The following is an 18,014-nucleotide window of genomic DNA, read 5'->3' on the forward strand; positions in this document are numbered from 1 at the left end:
TCAAGATAAATTCAGAGAAAGGAAGGCAAAGGGCGCACAGATAAGCTAAAATGACATAATTATCCTGCAAAGGGTTTTTTTTCCAGAAGAGGCTCCTTTAGTGAGAGAAAATTAGTGCTCTACTATTTAGTGCTCTGTTGTCACTCTGGAAGATGAATTAAGCATAGATTTAGTACAAGTCTGTGATGTTGTTCCAGGATTGAGTTAGACAGGATTGATCACAGTAAGGGCTAGCCCTGTACAGATGTATTTATAGAACGAACACTACAGTAGTGCCAGAGAACATAGTTGGGCTCCTCTAGATTTGGCAGAATCAACACAACTGTTATGTAAATCCTCTTGTTTAGCTGACCTAGTGCAAATAATATATATACAGAGCCTATTGGGAAAGTATTTTATGTAGCAGCTTTTTAGATTTGTGTGTGCCATTCAGCAGTCAGTAAGAGCTTTCAAAATCCTCCTCTTACCAACACAATAATTTACCCTACACAAACACTTCCCTTTACTCATTACATACATGAGGTCTCCAGACCCAAAGTATGAGGGTCTAATTACTTGAGGGTCTGGTGACTTATACAGCACACAGGTTTGCCTCCTGTTTCAGTACTTAGGTCTAATTACATGCTGTTCTTTAACTTGAGGGAGATGCAAATACACATATACACACATTTTCTTCGGCTTTTGTGATTTGTTATTGTGCAAAAGACAACTTGATTAATATTTGAACTAACAAAAGGATCTAAGATAAAGAGTCTCAAAGGAAAAGATAGATTTCCATCTTCTGCTGAAGTAAGTGATTGGTAATATGGCTCTTGCATGCCTTTACATGCTACAGCTTATAAGTGACTCACAAAACGGAGATCATTTTTCTCTCCTTTTTGTCCCAGCTGCTCAGCCTGTCTTAATGAACTACTGCCTTGAATGCAGTTCCCTCTCCTTTCCACGTATACTGTCAAAAGACCTCAAGAAAAAAACCTGTGAAAATCATCTGCCTCATTTCAGTGATTCATATGCTCATAAACTTATGCCTTGCTCAGACGCCTATCCTCGATCCTGCTGTTTTGCATTTTAGTCAAATACCTCAATCAAATGCCCTTTAAGCTCCTCTGTGGATCTGTGCCAAAGGTAAAAATGTATCTCCTCGATACACCGTCCAGCATGCTTCTGTTCCTACTTTTTTTCTTGCTAGTGTCTTGTTGTCATCTTCCATTTTTTGTACTCTGATCATTTACGGCTGATCTCATAAAAGCTCCCTCTGGCTTTATATCAAAGCTCTTCTCTCACCTCTCCCAAATGGCATCCATCTGCATAACCTCCTCATAAGCCTCCTTACAAGAGGTTATCTAGACATCAAGATTTACAATCTAGCCTCTACTGTTGCCTTCTTTATGAAACGTAACTAAAATTAACTAGCATGAAATATGATCCTTTGGAAGTCAACTTAGAGTTTTCAAATAGATTAAAAAGATTAAGCTGAAGCCTAACATAAGGACAACCTGAACTGTTGTTTCTTCACCATACCATTTGCCTGTATTTCAGAAACTCTTATTTCTTCCCAATTTTCCAGACTAATTTTAAATTTCTGCAGTTAACGTTACTCCAGTTTTTCTTTAAGAAAGAGAAGGCTTCTAAGGATTAAATCCTCATGTGGAGTGCTCCCCTGTCAGGGACTCAGTAGGAGATCTCTGGCATTGTACACATACTTTGCCCAGAGTACTTGGGTATGGGCACACTGGAGAAGTCAGAGTCCAGTAGCCATTTACATTACAAAAAGGTAATCAAGAACATCAGTATATTGGTTTTCCCTTTCATTCATTCCTAGCACAGCTTGGCTTGGGACAGACCACCCACAAGGCACTACTCAAGAGATAACTGATATTGGGGATTACGGTTCAAGAGCTTTCTGAGGCATAATGCTTACCTTTTGTATATTCTTTCATTGGTGTGATTTATACTTGTCTCCACACACAAAGTCATAATATGATCCTATACTATATGTTTGTGCTGTGTAGGCTTCTTGTATGAAGTTTTGTGATGTCAGGTGCTATGTAAATGGCAGTATTCATCCAGGACATGAGCTGTGCCAATAATCTGCTGGTTAGTATTAAATGAGAATCCTCAAGCTTGCATATTTTCTTGAGAATTGTTTCAAATTCTCTTCTAATGTAGGTTTGTGTTTGTCTAGTGCTTGGAAATCCTGTATATGAGGAGCCCAGAATGCTGTAAAACATTTTTACAGAATCACAGAATGGTAGGTGTTGGAAGGGACCTCTGAAGATCACCTCATCCAACCCCCCTGCTTGAACAGGCACACCGAGAGCAGGGGGCACAGGACTGCGTTCAGGTGAGTTTTGAATGTTTCCAGGGAAGGAGACTCCACAACCTCCCTGGGCAGCCTGTGCCACTGCTCTGGCACCCTCACAGGAAAGAAGTTTTTTCTCATATTCAGGTGGAACTTCCTGTGTTCCAACTTGTGTCTTTGTCCTGTAATTGGGCACCACTGAAAAGAGTCTGGCCCCATCCTCTTGAGACCCACCCTTCAGATATTTATAAGTATTGATGAGATCTCCCCTCAGTCTTCTCTTCTCCAGGCTGAACAAACCCAGGTCTCTCAGTCTTTCCTCATAAGGGAGATGCTCCGGTCCCCTGATCATCTTGGTAGCTCTCTGCTGGACTTGCTCAAGCAGTTCCCTGTCGTTCTTGAACTGGGGAGCCCAGAACTGGACACAGCACTCCAAATGTGGTCTCACTAGTGCAGAGTAGAGGGGGAGGATAACCCTTCTTGATCTGCTGGCCACACTCCTTTGAATGCATCCCAGGATACTGTTGGCCGCCTTGGCCACAAGGGTACATTCCCTGCTCAGGGGATTGATGGATTATTCTTGAAACGGAAACATTTTACCTGAAGGGCATACTTTGCTTGGGTGGAAAATAACAGCTCATTTCCTTATGCAAAACCACTCTGTGGCATACTGAGGACACAGGGAATTATTCATATGGAAAAAACCCTATTTTTGTGAGTTGACCATGCTGTGCAGTGCTGTTAGAAGGTAAATTTTACATAGAGCTGTGATTAAAATATATTTGCATCCCATATGACAGGCATTTCCATGTTACTAGGGTGCCAGCAGTGCTCAGATCATCTTGCCTTCTCCCAACATAAGAAATGCAGTCAAGTTCTGTTTGCCTGAATTGCTTGGAAGAGCAGAACATTAACTTTTTTTTCTGCTGAGGTCACACTGTACAAAACAACGCTACCCAAGCAAACCTGAATGTGGAATGGATTTAATGGATTGCTGAAGGGCAATAACATATTGAACCTGATCCAGGGGAAACACCAGCACACCAAAACAGCCATTGGGACCTTTAATTACATTGCACTCAGGTGAGTACAAGGCAACCCTTTTAGGAACACATATAAATGAAAGTGATTTCTTAGGTTAATACGCCAATAGTTGGAACATGAAGAGTTTTTTTTTGATACTGTCTATTAAGATAATTATCTAGGTCAGATGTGGGTCAGAGGAACAAAAAAATGACATGCCTTATTCCGCTAAGCAGCCAATAGCTTTTCATAAAGGAAGATAACTAAGTGAAACTAATGCCTAAAGATAGCTAAAGAATAAAAGATTAGTGTCAGTAAAAAGTCAAGCAGTAAGCCTAAAAGTTCAGGAGATTTAAATAGTCTTTAGCAAGTAATATTGGCAAAAGAGGAAACATTCAACCAATAGATCCATATTCCCTTTCCTACAGTTCTGGTTCTCCTATGGCCTGTCAAAGGCAGGGGGCTCAAAACAAAATTGTTAAGCCAGAGGCGTCACAGATAGTTTTTAAAATACACTGAAATTAGCTAAGCAGATAAGGGCCTGAGCTACTCTGCAAGACCAATTTGGGTTATTAGTGAACTGAAGCTGCAGTCATCAGCAGTGTCAGGTGGATCCAGATTTCCAAGAAATTTAGAAATAATTCTATCTGCAATTTCCAGCCCACCTTTAGTACATATTCATATTTCTTTTTATTTGCTTGATACTGTTTATTGTGAAGACCTAATACATTTGCACAAGCATCTGATGCATTTGTTTTAATACTAAGATTGCTTCTTCTCCTTACGAAATTTCAGCAAAATATTAAATTTTCTTTCCAGAAATGATTCAGTTCCAAGCAGAGCAAGTATATGACAATACTACCAGCTACTTTTTATGGAAAGAGGTGACTGTGCCTAACTTTCGTTACTGTACTTGTGATATTTGTACTGGGATAATAGTAATAACCTGCTCTGTACATGAAATACAGTCAGCTTACGTAGACTAAGCAGCCACTGAACAGCATGTTAGCCAATGGTGAAAATCCCTCATAGCTTCTTTGTGTTTTTGCGAATTCTGAACAGTACTCCATAAAATGCAAGAGCAATTGGATTGCATCCATCTAGCTATTCTGTGTGCTAGTCAGAATACTGGTGGTTTTTATCATCTTTCTGTGGCTGCTAAGACTGACTTAAACATGTTCAAGAGATTTTTTTTAAAAAGAGGATATCATCAGATGATCATTAAAAAAAGGTGCAGGTCCTGCAACACTCCCTTTCATAAATAGTCTCACAGAAGTTAATGGGACTATTATATAACAAGAATGATATGACCTCTTCAAAAATGTAAAGTAAATCAATATATAATCACAGTTCTAAGGTGGGTGAATAGTATAATAATTGGGATTAGACACAGGGTAAACATCAAGAAATTAATGCAATCATCCAAGAATGATGTGTTGCTTAATTTGGTGTCATATCTGTCCTCTTAACTGCACTGACTTTACTGGCATTACACCAAGAAATCTGAAGGAAACTTGCATCAAGCCTTTATCTAGAATTTTGTTACTTGGCTGAAAATTCAAAACCTATTTTGAACTGCTTCTAAGTCTTGGCCACTTCTCAGTGAGGACCTAGGGCACTTAAAAGTAAAGTCCCGTCCTAAAAATAATGACGTAGTAATGCATGTAAATGCCTGTACATACTTGCAGAGGAACCTCCTGTTTGCTGCATGAGAAAGGTAGACCAGCAGTCACAAAACATAACGTTAGGAAAAAAAAGTACCATTTGAACAACAAATTAGAAAGAGGCAATCTCACTGTTAGAAAATTCAAGCTGTAGCTACTTACAGTCTGCCAGGCCAGAAACTCTACAAATAAATATTGTTTGGTTTTGGTATCATGTTTATCCTCTTTTGCCAAAGCTCAAACCTGGGACTGAATTGGTCTCAAAGGATTTAATGTAAATGCAGATGCTGAAGGTTTTCTCTCTAGCTGTAAGATGCTGAAGTTAGTCTTACTAGCACAATACATGGAAAGTTTTTGGTCCTGTCTGGCACAGTGTTACAGTCCACAGTGCATACTCTGTGGAAATAAGAGGAAAATAAGGAAAATTAGAAACACTGCAGAGAATCAGGATGATAATTCATATTTCTGTCCGTTATAACTTTCAGAAGCAAGTGGATGCAAAAGTAAGAAATTGCAGAAAGAATTTGTATTTTGCTGCCAGGAATCTTTTTTAGTATTATGTAGGACTGAAAGGGGTATCTTGGCTCATCATTTATACTTCCCTATTACCAAAGGCAACAATTTAAAAATATCTCTTTCATAAATATATGAAGCTCTATCTCTGAAGTACAGAGGAATAGAGAGGACAAGCATTCCATGGGATACTGTTAAAAACAACACATTTCTGAAGCTGCCTGATTTCCAGCCAAATTTATTCACTGGCTGTTTATATAAATTATTTCTTTTGCCAACATGATCATTAAGCTAAAATAATTATTTTCTTTTTTTTTCTCTGGGTTACCCCTCCGTATTCACAGAGAGCAATCACAGCTCCTCTTTGCTTTCATTTTACAGACAAACTGAAGTCTTTTTTTCTTCTCCTGCAAGACCGTTCAATTCTCCCAAGCATCCCAGTAACCCACCTCTCTATACCTGTTCCCATTTGATTTCAACTTCCTGGCACACTACTGACCAGATTCACTATTTTTTGTCCCATGTGAAGTTTGTCAAATAGTTTGGCCTGAAACTTCTTTTACAGATCCACAAAAGGTGAGGATAAAGAAAAACCCCATAACGTTGCTGAGGTCAAAATGTGGCATGTGGTGTTTGGGTTTTTCTTTCTTACCTTAGAAGATAGGCATATCTAAAATGAGAAAGACTCTGTCCTCAGTCAGGCAGAAGGCAGCTTTGAATGTGACTATACCGTGTGGGAAAATCAAATGGGACCTAAACTCTTGAGGCTGCTTTACTTGGTGTAAAATATGTTAACAGAGAAGACAAAAATCCCTTATTCTGCAGGTTGGGACAGCTGGATCCCGGTTCCTGAACTACTGGAATTTTGTTTATATCAAGTGGAGACACTGAGAACCAGAAAGCTGGGTAGGGTGAGCAAAGGAATAGGCAGCAGGACAAGATTTGGAGGGAGGCAAGAAGCTAACAAGTAAGTCTGCTTGTTCAGGAGAGCGAAGGACAGCAAGCCACATACAGAGGAAGAAAAGAGCTGGGGAGAAAAGAATAATTATCAAGAACAAAAGACAAAATTATATTAAAATACTTTTGGGGCAGAGAAACCCTCCTAGAAGAGGGCTCATAGATGAAATATCAATAAGACTAACAAAATCACTGCATTGAAAGTATCAAATACTGCATGATCCCGTTATTTGTAACAGTATCAATGTGCAAATGATGACCACCCCAACGGTCTTTAGTCCCATTTTTGTAAGTCTTGTCTGAATAAACAAAACAGATAATGGCTCAAGGGCCTTAGACCTTCAAGTCGTGTAAGGTGATGGATCAGCTTTGCAGACACAATATGAGAGTAAATAATTATGATGAAGAACTTTCTACTTATGTGCATTGAAGCCCTTTCCCCTTTTTTCTTTTCAACAGTCAGTAAGCCAAATGGTCAATGAGAAAAATCACAAGATGATTTCTCTGTTAAGATGTTGGTCAGAACATAAATATGTCTTGAGAAATATTTGCATATGAATTGTTGTTATTTAAAATTACTTTTGCTAGATTAAGCTAGAATGGCCACTGCTAAAAAATAAGCCATGTTTCTGAAAGAAATAATTTTAAAGGAAGTGTTAGAAGCAGTTTGTCTATTTGCATTTTACTGTTTGGTTATTCACATGCTAATTTGTATTGTTCCTGCTGTCACATTACCTTCAGCTTGAAGATCAGTCAGAAAAAGAAATTCTGCCCTACCTGTGACAGTCAGACAGTGGAACAAAAAATGCCAGTGAAGTGAGTTGTTGTTTATGGCTATTTTAATTGTAGGAGACTTATGGATGGGATGATCAACTTTTGAATGATCTGGACAGCTTTTCTTTTCCTTCCCATTTAAAGTAGATATGGTCATTTTGATTCCTTGTTGTCAATTCTGCTTGCCGTTCCCATCTAAGTAAATCCCATGAGGTCAGTGAGATAATTCTCTGAGCGGTAAGTAAATATTGAAACAAATAATATTATCCATAAGAAAGAGAAGCAGAATTAAGTTCATGCTGTCTGCTTTACCCGGTTCTTCCATTTTACTTTTTTGTTTGACAAGAAAGCTAGTAACTATTTCCTGAACAACCTGAAAAATTGTTATACATTTGATAAAAGTTTATTACAGTTACTAAAACTAATTCTCTGCTGATTAATTCCATCAGCACACAATGTCTCTCAAAGTAGTACATAATGCTACATCTAGTTTTCATTTGTGTATTCAATACAGACTGACTATATTTCCACTCCAGTTACCCTCATGTATGTGTGCATATGTATGTATAAATATGCATAATTTTATGCTTTTTTAAAAATATAATTTTGTGCACTCTGGGTACAAGCAAGATGACAACTACAAAAAAAGCTTGTTTGTGAAAGGTGTAAATGTCACAATCTACTGTAATAACTACAGCTACGTAATATGGTGACACTATCATATAATCTCTTTATAAATTTACAATTAGAAAATACCATTACTGGTGATGCTGAGAAGTGGCTGTGGAATACAGCTCTCAAACTAACCAGTATATGTCAGAGCAGGTTGAGGTCTGAGACTCCCCTTAAGAATATGAAATATTTTTTACAGAATTCTAGGGTGGGTTTTTTTGTAAATTGAGAAAATCTGTAATATTTTATACAGAACAAAGTGTCTGGTCCATTTATTAGACTCCAGAGACTTTTAACTCCTAAAATACTCACTTTTTTAAGCAAGTATATACAGTCAATAGTCAACATAAAGGTCTTTTGATAGGTGGTTTCAGACACCAGCTGCTCAGACAGAAAAAGGTGTAGTAAACTTCATTTCAAAGGTTATTTTAAAATGCTCTCCTGATAGATGGGCATCTTATCAGCTGTGAAAATACATGCTCTTATAATGCTAGCCTAGAGGAAAGAGCAGCACTGCATGTGCAGGCAGGTGCTGTGTTTTAGCAGATCCTTTCCCACCCTGTTTTCCACTCACCCAAATTTCCCACCCCTCAGTATTGTGGACAATGTCTGTGGCTTGTGATGCTTTGCTGAGCCATGGATGACCTGCTCTACTTTTAGTTAGGATGAACTCCTGTCTTCTGTAAGGGCTGTGAATATAAGAACTAGGCATGAGGTAGAAAAGACCTACACCCTATGAGTTTGCATATCTGAAACCAGAAAGACCAACTGAGAAAAACCTTTCAGTACAGAATGACTAACCTCCATGAAAATTAAGTTGTGAGGTTTTTTCGAATGGTAATAGGGTCTAGTCATTTTGTCAAAAATCCTGGAATTTGTTTTGATTTTGCACTGAAACTAAACAAAATGTTTCCAAATTTTCCAATTTCCCCTTTCTTACCAAACGAGAAAGAAGATACATACTAATTATTCCAGAGCTGCCAAGATATCAAGTGACTGCTACATTCACACAGAATATAATTTCAGTTTCAAATCCCTGCCTACCATAACCTATACAAGATGCATAACCAGCGAATTAGAAAGTTGGTTAATACGTCTTTACTACTTGTATAAAATGTAACAGTCTCAACAACAGCAACATGAGATACCGATCTAATTAATTATTACCTACCTCTCCAGGTATTCTTGCAGGTATTCTAGAGTTGATGTATCTCCTTATAAACAAATCTGTATCCAAATGGGGTGGTGGGGTGGTGGGAGTGTCAATTACTTACTCTGCTTTTGTCTTGCACTTTGAACTATTTGTTTCATTTCAAGATGTTTCACAAGTACAAAATGCTAGTAAAACATTTTTCATTCCCTCCAAACTTCTATGTTAAAAAAAAAAGGCATTCATTTTACTAAGATTTAAAATAAGTTGGCATAAAACCTTCTACTGAGTCTGTTCTGAGAAGGTAATAGGGTACCACCTCAATAAAATTCTTCTACCTTTTACCACCTGCCTTTAAACATTACAAGAAGAACTGATTAACAGCTGAAATTTCTAGCTTGAAAATTTTGGCTGAGGACATTTGTAAGATTTGAATTTTTTTCAAAATTTTATTTTAAAAAAGCTATTATTAAAAAAAACCAGTTACAAACCACTGAACTGAGGTTTATTGAAGAAGTATGCGCCTTATTCTAAAAAAAAAAGAAGAGATACATGACTAGACACATTTATTCCTGCTTATCACCAAATGGCAGATGAGAGACTAATATTCATTTGGGGCTGCCTGAGGCTGCAAACTGACTGCCAACAACCTGAGAAAATCAAACAGAATGACGGGCATGCAAGAAAGCAGGTAGGCACATGCTGACTTGCGGCTGACATTTCCACAAATTATTTCCTTTTCAAGAAATCATATTCTTCCAAGGTTTTGTGACAAAAAAATACAAGCAATAATGATAATGCTGGTAAAGGAGGTTCTTTCTCTCTGCTGGATGTTTAAATTAAAAACTCATACGATAGTCATTTCAATCAAAGCATAATTTTGCAAGAATAAAAGACAGGTGTCTTTTACCTATGTACTCATGGACTAAATCGAATATCAGCATCCTGCCCAAGTTACAAGAAAAAAAAACCATTCCACACACTTGACATGCAGTTCCCTCATCTGATATCCTTTTGCCTGTCAGATCATGCGGCTGCCCTCTGTTAGCCTGCACACTAAGCCTTGCTCCTGAACCAGCTTGAACATCTTCAGAGTGCCCAGTCTTTCTAAAAGCGTTTAGTTCTATGCTTCATTTCTAACAGAAGCCTACAGCAAATTACAAAGGAAATGCAAAACTATGAATTTACTCAATTTTTATAGCGCTGAGAAACTGAAATAATGTCCATTTATCCTACCACTGTTAGCATGATAACTTTTTGACTCATAATTTGACTCATTCCTAGCAAAAACTGTCACATAAATTAATGGTTAATCCATTTGAACTTGAGAATAAATTCAGTGAACACTCTAGAACATTAATATCCCTCCTATGCCTTTATTCTAGTTCAGCCAATAGCAAGCATTACTATATCCTGGATGAATAATCAAGTTGCCAATGTCAAATAACGGTGTACTTTATGAGTCTATATAGTTCTCTACGCTCTAAAAAAAAAATTTGTCACAATTTTTTGGTCGCTTTCAGTGCCTAGGGTACCATGAATTACTCGCCCTGCTCCCTCAAGGAGATAGCCAAATAATAGACTCACTACCACAGACTGCACAGGCAAAAGATCACAATGCTATTTTCAAGGATAGATGTTGTTTCCACAGGTCAAACTCTGAGGAAACAATGGCCTGGTCTGATTCTGTGGATACACTACTAGCTAATAAAGGTAAGAAGCAAGTGAAAAACATTTTTTTAAAAACGTGTGTCAACCCAGTTCACAAACATTGCTGCCAGGTTTTCACGCTGCTGTCCAGTTCAACTCTCCGCATGCTTTGAACCACACCGGCGCTACTGCTGGAGGCATGCGAGCTGCTGTGCTGAAAGACAGAGGGAACATGTTTCTCCAAGATGCAAACACAATATATACATTCTGGCCAATGCTTAAGGGACATGTAAGAAAGCAGAAGTGCTCTGAAAGGGTTTGTTTTATGAAGACAATGGTTGTTAAACTCTCTGTGTAATGGTTCTGGTTTTCCATTTTTAAATTTTTTTTTTAAAGAAGCCACAAACCTTTTCTTAGGTTTCTCCTGTCACAAAGAAGTCTATGTGTTGTGCATTGACTTTCAGTCAAACAAAAAATGATTACTTCTATTATAGCCAAAGTCACTTCTCCAAGAGATCCCATTCCTACTGACCTGAAACGCCAAACCACGTGTAACAAAAATTTCCTCGCTCCTGCCCCATTTTGCTGCAGCAACTTTTTGGCCTGGACCCAGAGGTGCCTCCACACTCTTTCTGAGTAGCATTAACTTGACTGACATAACTAAATTTGGGTGCTGGCAACGTTCTTTTCTAAGAGCTGGTGATATGGATTAATTTTAAAACAATTTCTTCCAAATAAACCCTTTCTTTGTTTCATTTTTTCTCTTAAAAGAGGAAAAAATGCCAAGCAAAAAAGTAACGAAGACTTTGTCTCTTCATCTAAGCCTTAATCATTACTTGAAAGGAGATAGAAGCACTATTGAGGCAGGCTAACCTTAGCTCTGATAGGAGCACACTACGACCATATGACTTAATCTTCTGCTTGCTTCTTAGACTAGAAGGATTAAAGGGTCAGCCTCAAATCCCTAATTTCCTAGTCACTACAAATCTTCTTGAAGACCAAAATCTCCAGGAACCCCTTTTGACTAGTGTATCAGTGCTAGAGAGACCAAACCGCAGCAGGCATTGGGAGCACTCCTCAATTGGTAACTCCGAAAGAATTCTCTTAGTCACCTCATACATCGCTATAGTTTCATCTGCTATTTATTTCTCCCACAACAGCCTCTTAAGACTAACTGCCAGCTGACAGGCAAAACAATATCAGACACAAAAGCTCATAAGTTGCACTATATATGCTGCATGTATTTATATACACACACACACACGTGTGTATACACATAGGTATAATCTGCTTTGGTCTTTCAGTTTTCAGCTACCCATCATCTCATGCATTTTTCCCCAGATGGCTTGGCAGCTTTCCGGACATTTTTGAAGTCAGAGTTCAGTGAGGAGAATGTGGAGTTCTGGCTGGCCTGTGAGGACTTCAAGAAAACCAAGTCCTCTATTAAGATCGCCTCAAAAGCCCAAAAGATTTATTCTGACTTCATACAAGCTGATGCTCCAAAGGAGGTAAATAGTTTTTCATGTGTACTTTGGGTACTGAGGATAGGAATCAAGTGAAAAATTCAGATCCAAACTTCCAGGCATGACAGAAAATACAATTCAACGCGGCTGTACTCCCATTTTCATGTCAATTATTTACCAGGTAGAAAACAGGGAGTACCAGGTATGGTTTATATTTTCGATATATTATTCACACAGGGCATGGGTTTGTCTCTCCTGACATTCCTACCTTAAGATATAAGGAAATATGTATTCAATATAATTTGTCTTCTCTAACCATTTTTATAATGCAATAAGTGCCATTTCCTCCATATCTTAAGTACCAGTGCATTGGAGTGTTAATGATTCTATTTGTTCTTTTGTATAGGTATTTTTGACATCATGAAAACTAAAGTGCAAACTTGCACAAATTTCCATCACAGCATTCAATTTTATCAGTATTTTAAAAATCCTTACTATGAGGGAACAATCTGCTAATTAATTATTGTTCACATTCTACTCCGTAACAAAATTTTACATTGATGTTTTTGCCTTTGATAGTGAGCGTGCTTTGAATGTCCCCATGTCTTACATTTGATTGAAATCCATTTTATTATTATTAAAACCAAAGAATCCTTACAAAATCTGTAGGGCCAAAACCTAAAACAATACTGGGTACCTTCATCTCTAACTTACTCTTCAGTAATTGGTACTTCATAGGATTTGGTTTGGTAAAAAGATGAGATAATCAGAAGCAAGTTCTTCCCTTCTTTTTTTAGTGATTCCATCTTTTCAAAAGCCAAATGAAATTAAGAATTCGGCATGCTAGAGAAAGAAGGGGTCACCTTCCTGCTTATATGCATCAGCCAGGGTATTTGGGAGGAAATTCAAATGCAGACTATGCCCTGTACATGAACAGACCTCAGCTTTCCAATAAAACTGACATTGGTTTTATGCCTCCTTTCTTCCAACAGATTAATATTGACTTCCATACCAAAACCCACATCTCCCAGAATATCTCTGAGCCCACCCTCAGCTGCTTTGATGATGCTCAGAGGTTAATCTATAGTCTCATGGCAAAGGACTCTTTTCCCAGGTTTCTAAGGTCAGAGGCATACAAGGAACTAGTAAAGAAGCAACAGAATGGAAGTCAGAAGAGATGGCTCCCATTTTTGTGAGAAAATACCCAAGGGATTATGAATTTGTAAATGTCTCCCATTGCAACTCAGTACAGATAATATTGTATTACAGTGACTGCACAAACCGGACCTAAGAATTGTGGTGCCAACTTGTTTTTAAGAGCAATATGCACATGATACTTTCTCATAACAGTAGGGAAATATTCAAGAAAGAGGATGGAATATGCTAAGACATTTTTAGCAACATTTTTAGTAAAGAAGTTTGCCATTGACCATTTTTCCAGTGCTTGTTTTATTTGTCAAACTGTTTTCACATTTTTAAGCAGAATGTTTTGGTTTTCTGGTTTGCCATTGATTTCTCTTTAGAAGTATGCCCTCAGAAATAAATTCCTCTCAGGGGACTTAAATACGTTTACTCATCCATTCATCATCATATTTGTAATTTGTAAAAAAGTTTTAAATTCTCTTTTAAACATGTTTTATACCAATTCAAAACAGAAGAAGTAGAAATATGGTAGATAACATGCTATAATAATATTTAACAAATAGGCAGCTGCTTTATAACAAATGTTCCTGGCACTCAGAGCAAATTAATGTTTCATAATACAGCTGTCTTCGCTATGACTCCCTTCAATTTTCTTTGTGTTTACTTCATTTAAATTTTTATTGAAAAGTCTCATTTACTAATTGTGTACGCATTTGGGAAAAAACTGAGTAAATCTTCCTTTGTATATTTTCAATTAATAATTCTTTTTTTTTTCTTTTCCAAATGTATCAGTGATACTGTCCTCATGCACTCATGAAGAAGTAGTGTCAATAATTATTACCACTTTTCAGTGAAATACAGATAAGCAGAAAAGATATCAGAGAAACAGTTTCAGGCAAGTAAGCATGTAAATCAGAATTTAGTCACGGTGTTAGTTTTAAAACAAGCAAGATATGATAGGACTGTAGTGCAATCTCAGGTGTCTCCAGATCTTGTTCATTGCTATTAGAGGATTTAGTGCATATGTTTAGGTGAAGGAAGGAGCTGTGTCATAGTATGGAAGAAAAAAAATATTTTAAACCATATGGGGCAGGAAGAATTTTCACTATGGATATAATTCTAAACACAAGAGACAGCAATAAGATTTTTCTAAAAGACCAAACCAAAACAAACCCCTTTCATTTGATATTAATTTGATCCTTTTGATTCTTTTACTTTTGAGCTGCTCTAAACCTCCAGGAATCTCTCCCTGTTTGGAACTCTGTTCATGCCTATACACCATCACATCCACTATACAAAAGATCCTTTCTATTTTATCAAACTACATTAAGGAACTAGTTCATTTAGACAGTAAAGGATATTAAGTAACCTGAAAGCCCCAATAGGCTGCCTTCATTACATACTTTGGTTAATGTCCTGCCACAGCTTAGGTAGGTAGGTAGGGTATAAAGTACCTATTCTTTGATACCCATCATCTATTCTATCACCTGGTTTTTCTTCTTGCTGTCTGCATTTCTTTCTCTTTTCTTGCTTCCCCAGTACTAGTGGTTAACAGAGAAATGTACTCGATCACTGAAGTTGAGCTACAAGGAGGATGTGGGTTTGTTTTCAGTCCCACAGCTACCATTTATTTTGCAATGATACTTCAGCGGAAAATTGCAACTTCCGCCTGCAGCGCAGCCTGGGTATCCTTTCTGCACCAGGGGATTTCTGCTGGTTAAAGTCACAGTAAAAACAGCAGTCAGGATTGCTGAAATTACATCAGTTACTAAAAAATGTAGCAAGTAATTTTCCCTTCTTACAAATCCAATCCTCATTTTCAGAAGAGAAAATTCCCACATGTAGGAAGAATTGGGATCGCGTCATCTTTCTTACTAGGGCAAGTATCGTTTGGGACTTAAGGATAAAAAAAGTACCTTGAAAACAGATGTGTGATCATGAAGTCTCACAACTGTCTCTGTGCTCCTTTAAAACTTGCACATTTCTGACTTTACCTCATCACAAACAGAGCTAGGAAGTGGAAGAAAGATGGCTGTCAGGGATCTCTAAATCCTGATTATTTGAAAACACAGCATAAGGAGAAGTTAGAAAAATATACAAAATAGTCAAATTTAATAAAATAATGCATGTTATTATTCTGATAACTATACAAAAACAGTAAAACAGTAGCAGGGACCATCCTGTCCACATCATGTCTGGCTGATTCTCTATAAACAACAACATAATCATTGTCAAAAGAGTAGATAATTTTTAACATTTCAGCATTTGACCTTCTTTTTAATAATTACATAATGAAATATAATGAAAGGTTTTAAAACATTTTAAATTAATTGAAAATGTGTTAAGACAAATGTATAGTAATTGCACTTTCAGGAGTTATCATAGACTAAAGTGTAAAGTAACAATACTGATCCTTTCATAATTCCCTCATTAAAACTATGCTAGTGTTAATTAACTAACAAAGTTAATTAAACTTTTGTTGTTGATCAAGTCTTTCAACATTGTTGTTAATTAATCTGTGTCAGATGTTTAAATATGAGATGAAACTTTGCAAAGTTTAAATAAATGATCACTGTATATTCATATATATCCATAATTGGATAATTGGACGCACATTTACAATTAATTTTTAACCTCCTCAGAGCACTATCTGACTATATCATATGCAATTAAACAAAAGAATCTACAGCATATTGAAGTGTTTTGGAGTTTAACAATCAAATTTCTGAAAACGTGTATAATATAACTTATTATTAAAGCATTATTAAAGATCCATTTCCAAATGTATCTGAAAATACACAGATCTGAAAGATGGGAGCCAGTAGTTATCTCTATTTTCTAGGTCTAAAACTGATGCTTCTTATGTCTACAACACCAAAAAAAAGGTCACGGCCTAGCATCTGAGCTCTGATAATTGGACATAGAAAAAGGCCAGGCACTGAAGGGTGATTCAGAAGATTTAGACTGAGCTTTGCCAAAACCCCAGAGCTTTACCAAGGACTTCCAGCATGAGCTTGGCCCAGTTGTATAACCTGTTGTGCAGCAGTTATGAAATGGAGAAGTTCCCTCCATGTTCCATCAAATGCAATATATTTATGCCCTTTCGTATTTGGGGAACATGCAGACACTCCAGGAAGGCAGGATCTACGTTCAGGCTTCAGAGCAAAGCCACTTAATATCAGAGTAAGATCTTCATTGTCAATGCCACTAAAGTTTTAAAAACCTGGATATAAATTTTGTAAAGAAGGGTCACAACTACTCTTATAAGTTTCTACATCACCTATTCTTGTGGAACCTCGAGCACTAACACATTACCAGAATTATTTATCATAATATCAATTCTGGGTTATGATAGGAAAAGAAGACTACAGGTGGTGTTAACACTGAATTTTACATGTTCAATAATTATCTTGTAGAAGTTACGGTGGAATTTTTAGGGAGGTTGTGTTGTGGGTTGTTTTTGCTAGCCCATAATAAAAAGAGGAAGAAAATACTGTTTGCTAAATAGAAAGCACTTGTAAAAAGTTGCGTTAGAAACTATGCTTGCACTCCAAGCCTCCCACTTGCATTCACTGAAAACTAAAAAGTGGCTATTCAGGCTTTTTCCCCCTCTGCTTAGAAGTACCAGCCGGGCAAAATCTCAATTCTGAGAAGAATATATATTTTTTAAGGACTTAAATAATAATAATAATAATAATAATAATAATAATAATAATAATAATAATAATAATAATAATAATAATAAATAATAATAAATAATAATAAAGAAATGTAAAGTGGACAACACATTTCTTAAAAATAAAAAACCTCAATTACTGCATGCAGTGCCGATCCTAAAGCTCCAACAGCACTTAGACTCGCAGACCCCATCAGATCTATCATGCTTACATCATGACAGGACTATCTCAGTATTAAAATTAAAGGCATAATAATATAATAATAAATAATGTATGCTAGATTGTATATTTATATAATATATACAGATTCATAAGCACATACATAAATATAATAAATGCATAATTATTCATCCACACAGGACTGATATCAGGTTTATTCTGAAGCACAGGAACCCAAATTACAGGCAGCCAGGTATATTTCCAACGGCAGACAGGACTTTGTGAGACTCCTACCAATGTCTTGTCAGTTTGTTACACTCAGCATGCTTCTGTAAATGTTGGAGACAAAGACTCTGTATTTTCTGTTTTGTCAGAAAATTCTCTGCTAACACTATAATGCAAAAATGTACTTGAACAAACACACATAATCACAGATTTTGCATGAGAACCTCCTAGACTTCTGTTTTGATCCAAACAAAAAATTCAGAACACAGAATCCCTCAAGCAGTGTCTGCCGCTAAATAAGACAACCATCGTGCTAAGAACCTACACAGTTGGAGAAGAGTTTTGCACCCATTAACGCATACTGAATAACAGTCTTGCTCGTGTACCCAAGTATGTGGTTAACATAGTACAGTTATTCTATACTTCAGAGGGAGAAAAAGGTAATACATTTTTAATAAGAGGGTTCTTTGCCACTGGAATTGGGTGAAGAATTGAAAGGTGAATACTGTGCAGGTCGCCAAAGAAGCTTCAACCCAGGGATGGCTGGTCGGTGTGGGAGACTGGGTTCGGTAATCTCTCTGTATCACGCGTTGCTACATTCCCCATGCTGTGCAGCCATGGAGATGTTGCTGCCAACACATC

The 18,014-nt window shown here is 37.0% G+C and overlaps 1 protein-coding gene and 1 long non-coding RNA gene across 2 annotated transcripts; one reads left to right on the forward strand and one right to left on the reverse strand.

Moving 5' to 3' along the window:
- The first annotated feature begins 9,682 nt into the window (after positions 1–9,682).
- Positions 9,683–14,065, forward strand: RGS21 (regulator of G protein signaling 21). The gene is made up of 3 exons (XM_075097188.1): positions 9,683–10,768; positions 12,047–12,213; positions 13,161–14,065. Exons 1-3 carry the CDS (start codon positions 10,726–10,728, stop codon positions 13,362–13,364), a joined length of 414 nt encoding a protein of 137 aa, XP_074953289.1. The 5' UTR covers positions 9,683–10,725; the 3' UTR covers positions 13,365–14,065.
- Positions 10,656–17,469, reverse strand: LOC142059001 (uncharacterized). The gene is made up of 3 exons (XR_012661169.1): positions 17,311–17,469; positions 15,228–15,363; positions 10,656–10,919 (listed from the first exon to the last, which is right to left on the reverse strand). It is a non-coding gene; the product is annotated as an uncharacterized LOC142059001 (long non-coding RNA).
- Between the last annotated feature and the right edge of the window lie 545 nt (positions 17,470–18,014).

This window comes from Phalacrocorax aristotelis, chromosome 6 (assembly GCF_949628215.1).
Source record: "Phalacrocorax aristotelis chromosome 6, bGulAri2.1, whole genome shotgun sequence".
Lineage (NCBI taxonomy): Eukaryota > Metazoa > Chordata > Aves > Suliformes > Phalacrocoracidae > Phalacrocorax > Phalacrocorax aristotelis.

Bases quoted from the DNA above. Each gene is read 5' to 3' on its own strand.
- RGS21 (XM_075097188.1), top strand. From the start codon at position 10,726: ATGGCCTGGTCTGATTCTGTGGATACACTACTAGCTAATAAAG. The intron at 10,769-12,046 runs GTAAGAAGCAAG...ATTTTTCCCCAG, and splicing joins TACACTACTAGCTAATAAAG to ATGGCTTGGCAGCTTTCCGG. The intron at 12,214-13,160 runs GTAAATAGTTTT...TTCTTCCAACAG, and splicing joins AAGCTGATGCTCCAAAGGAG to ATTAATATTGACTTCCATAC.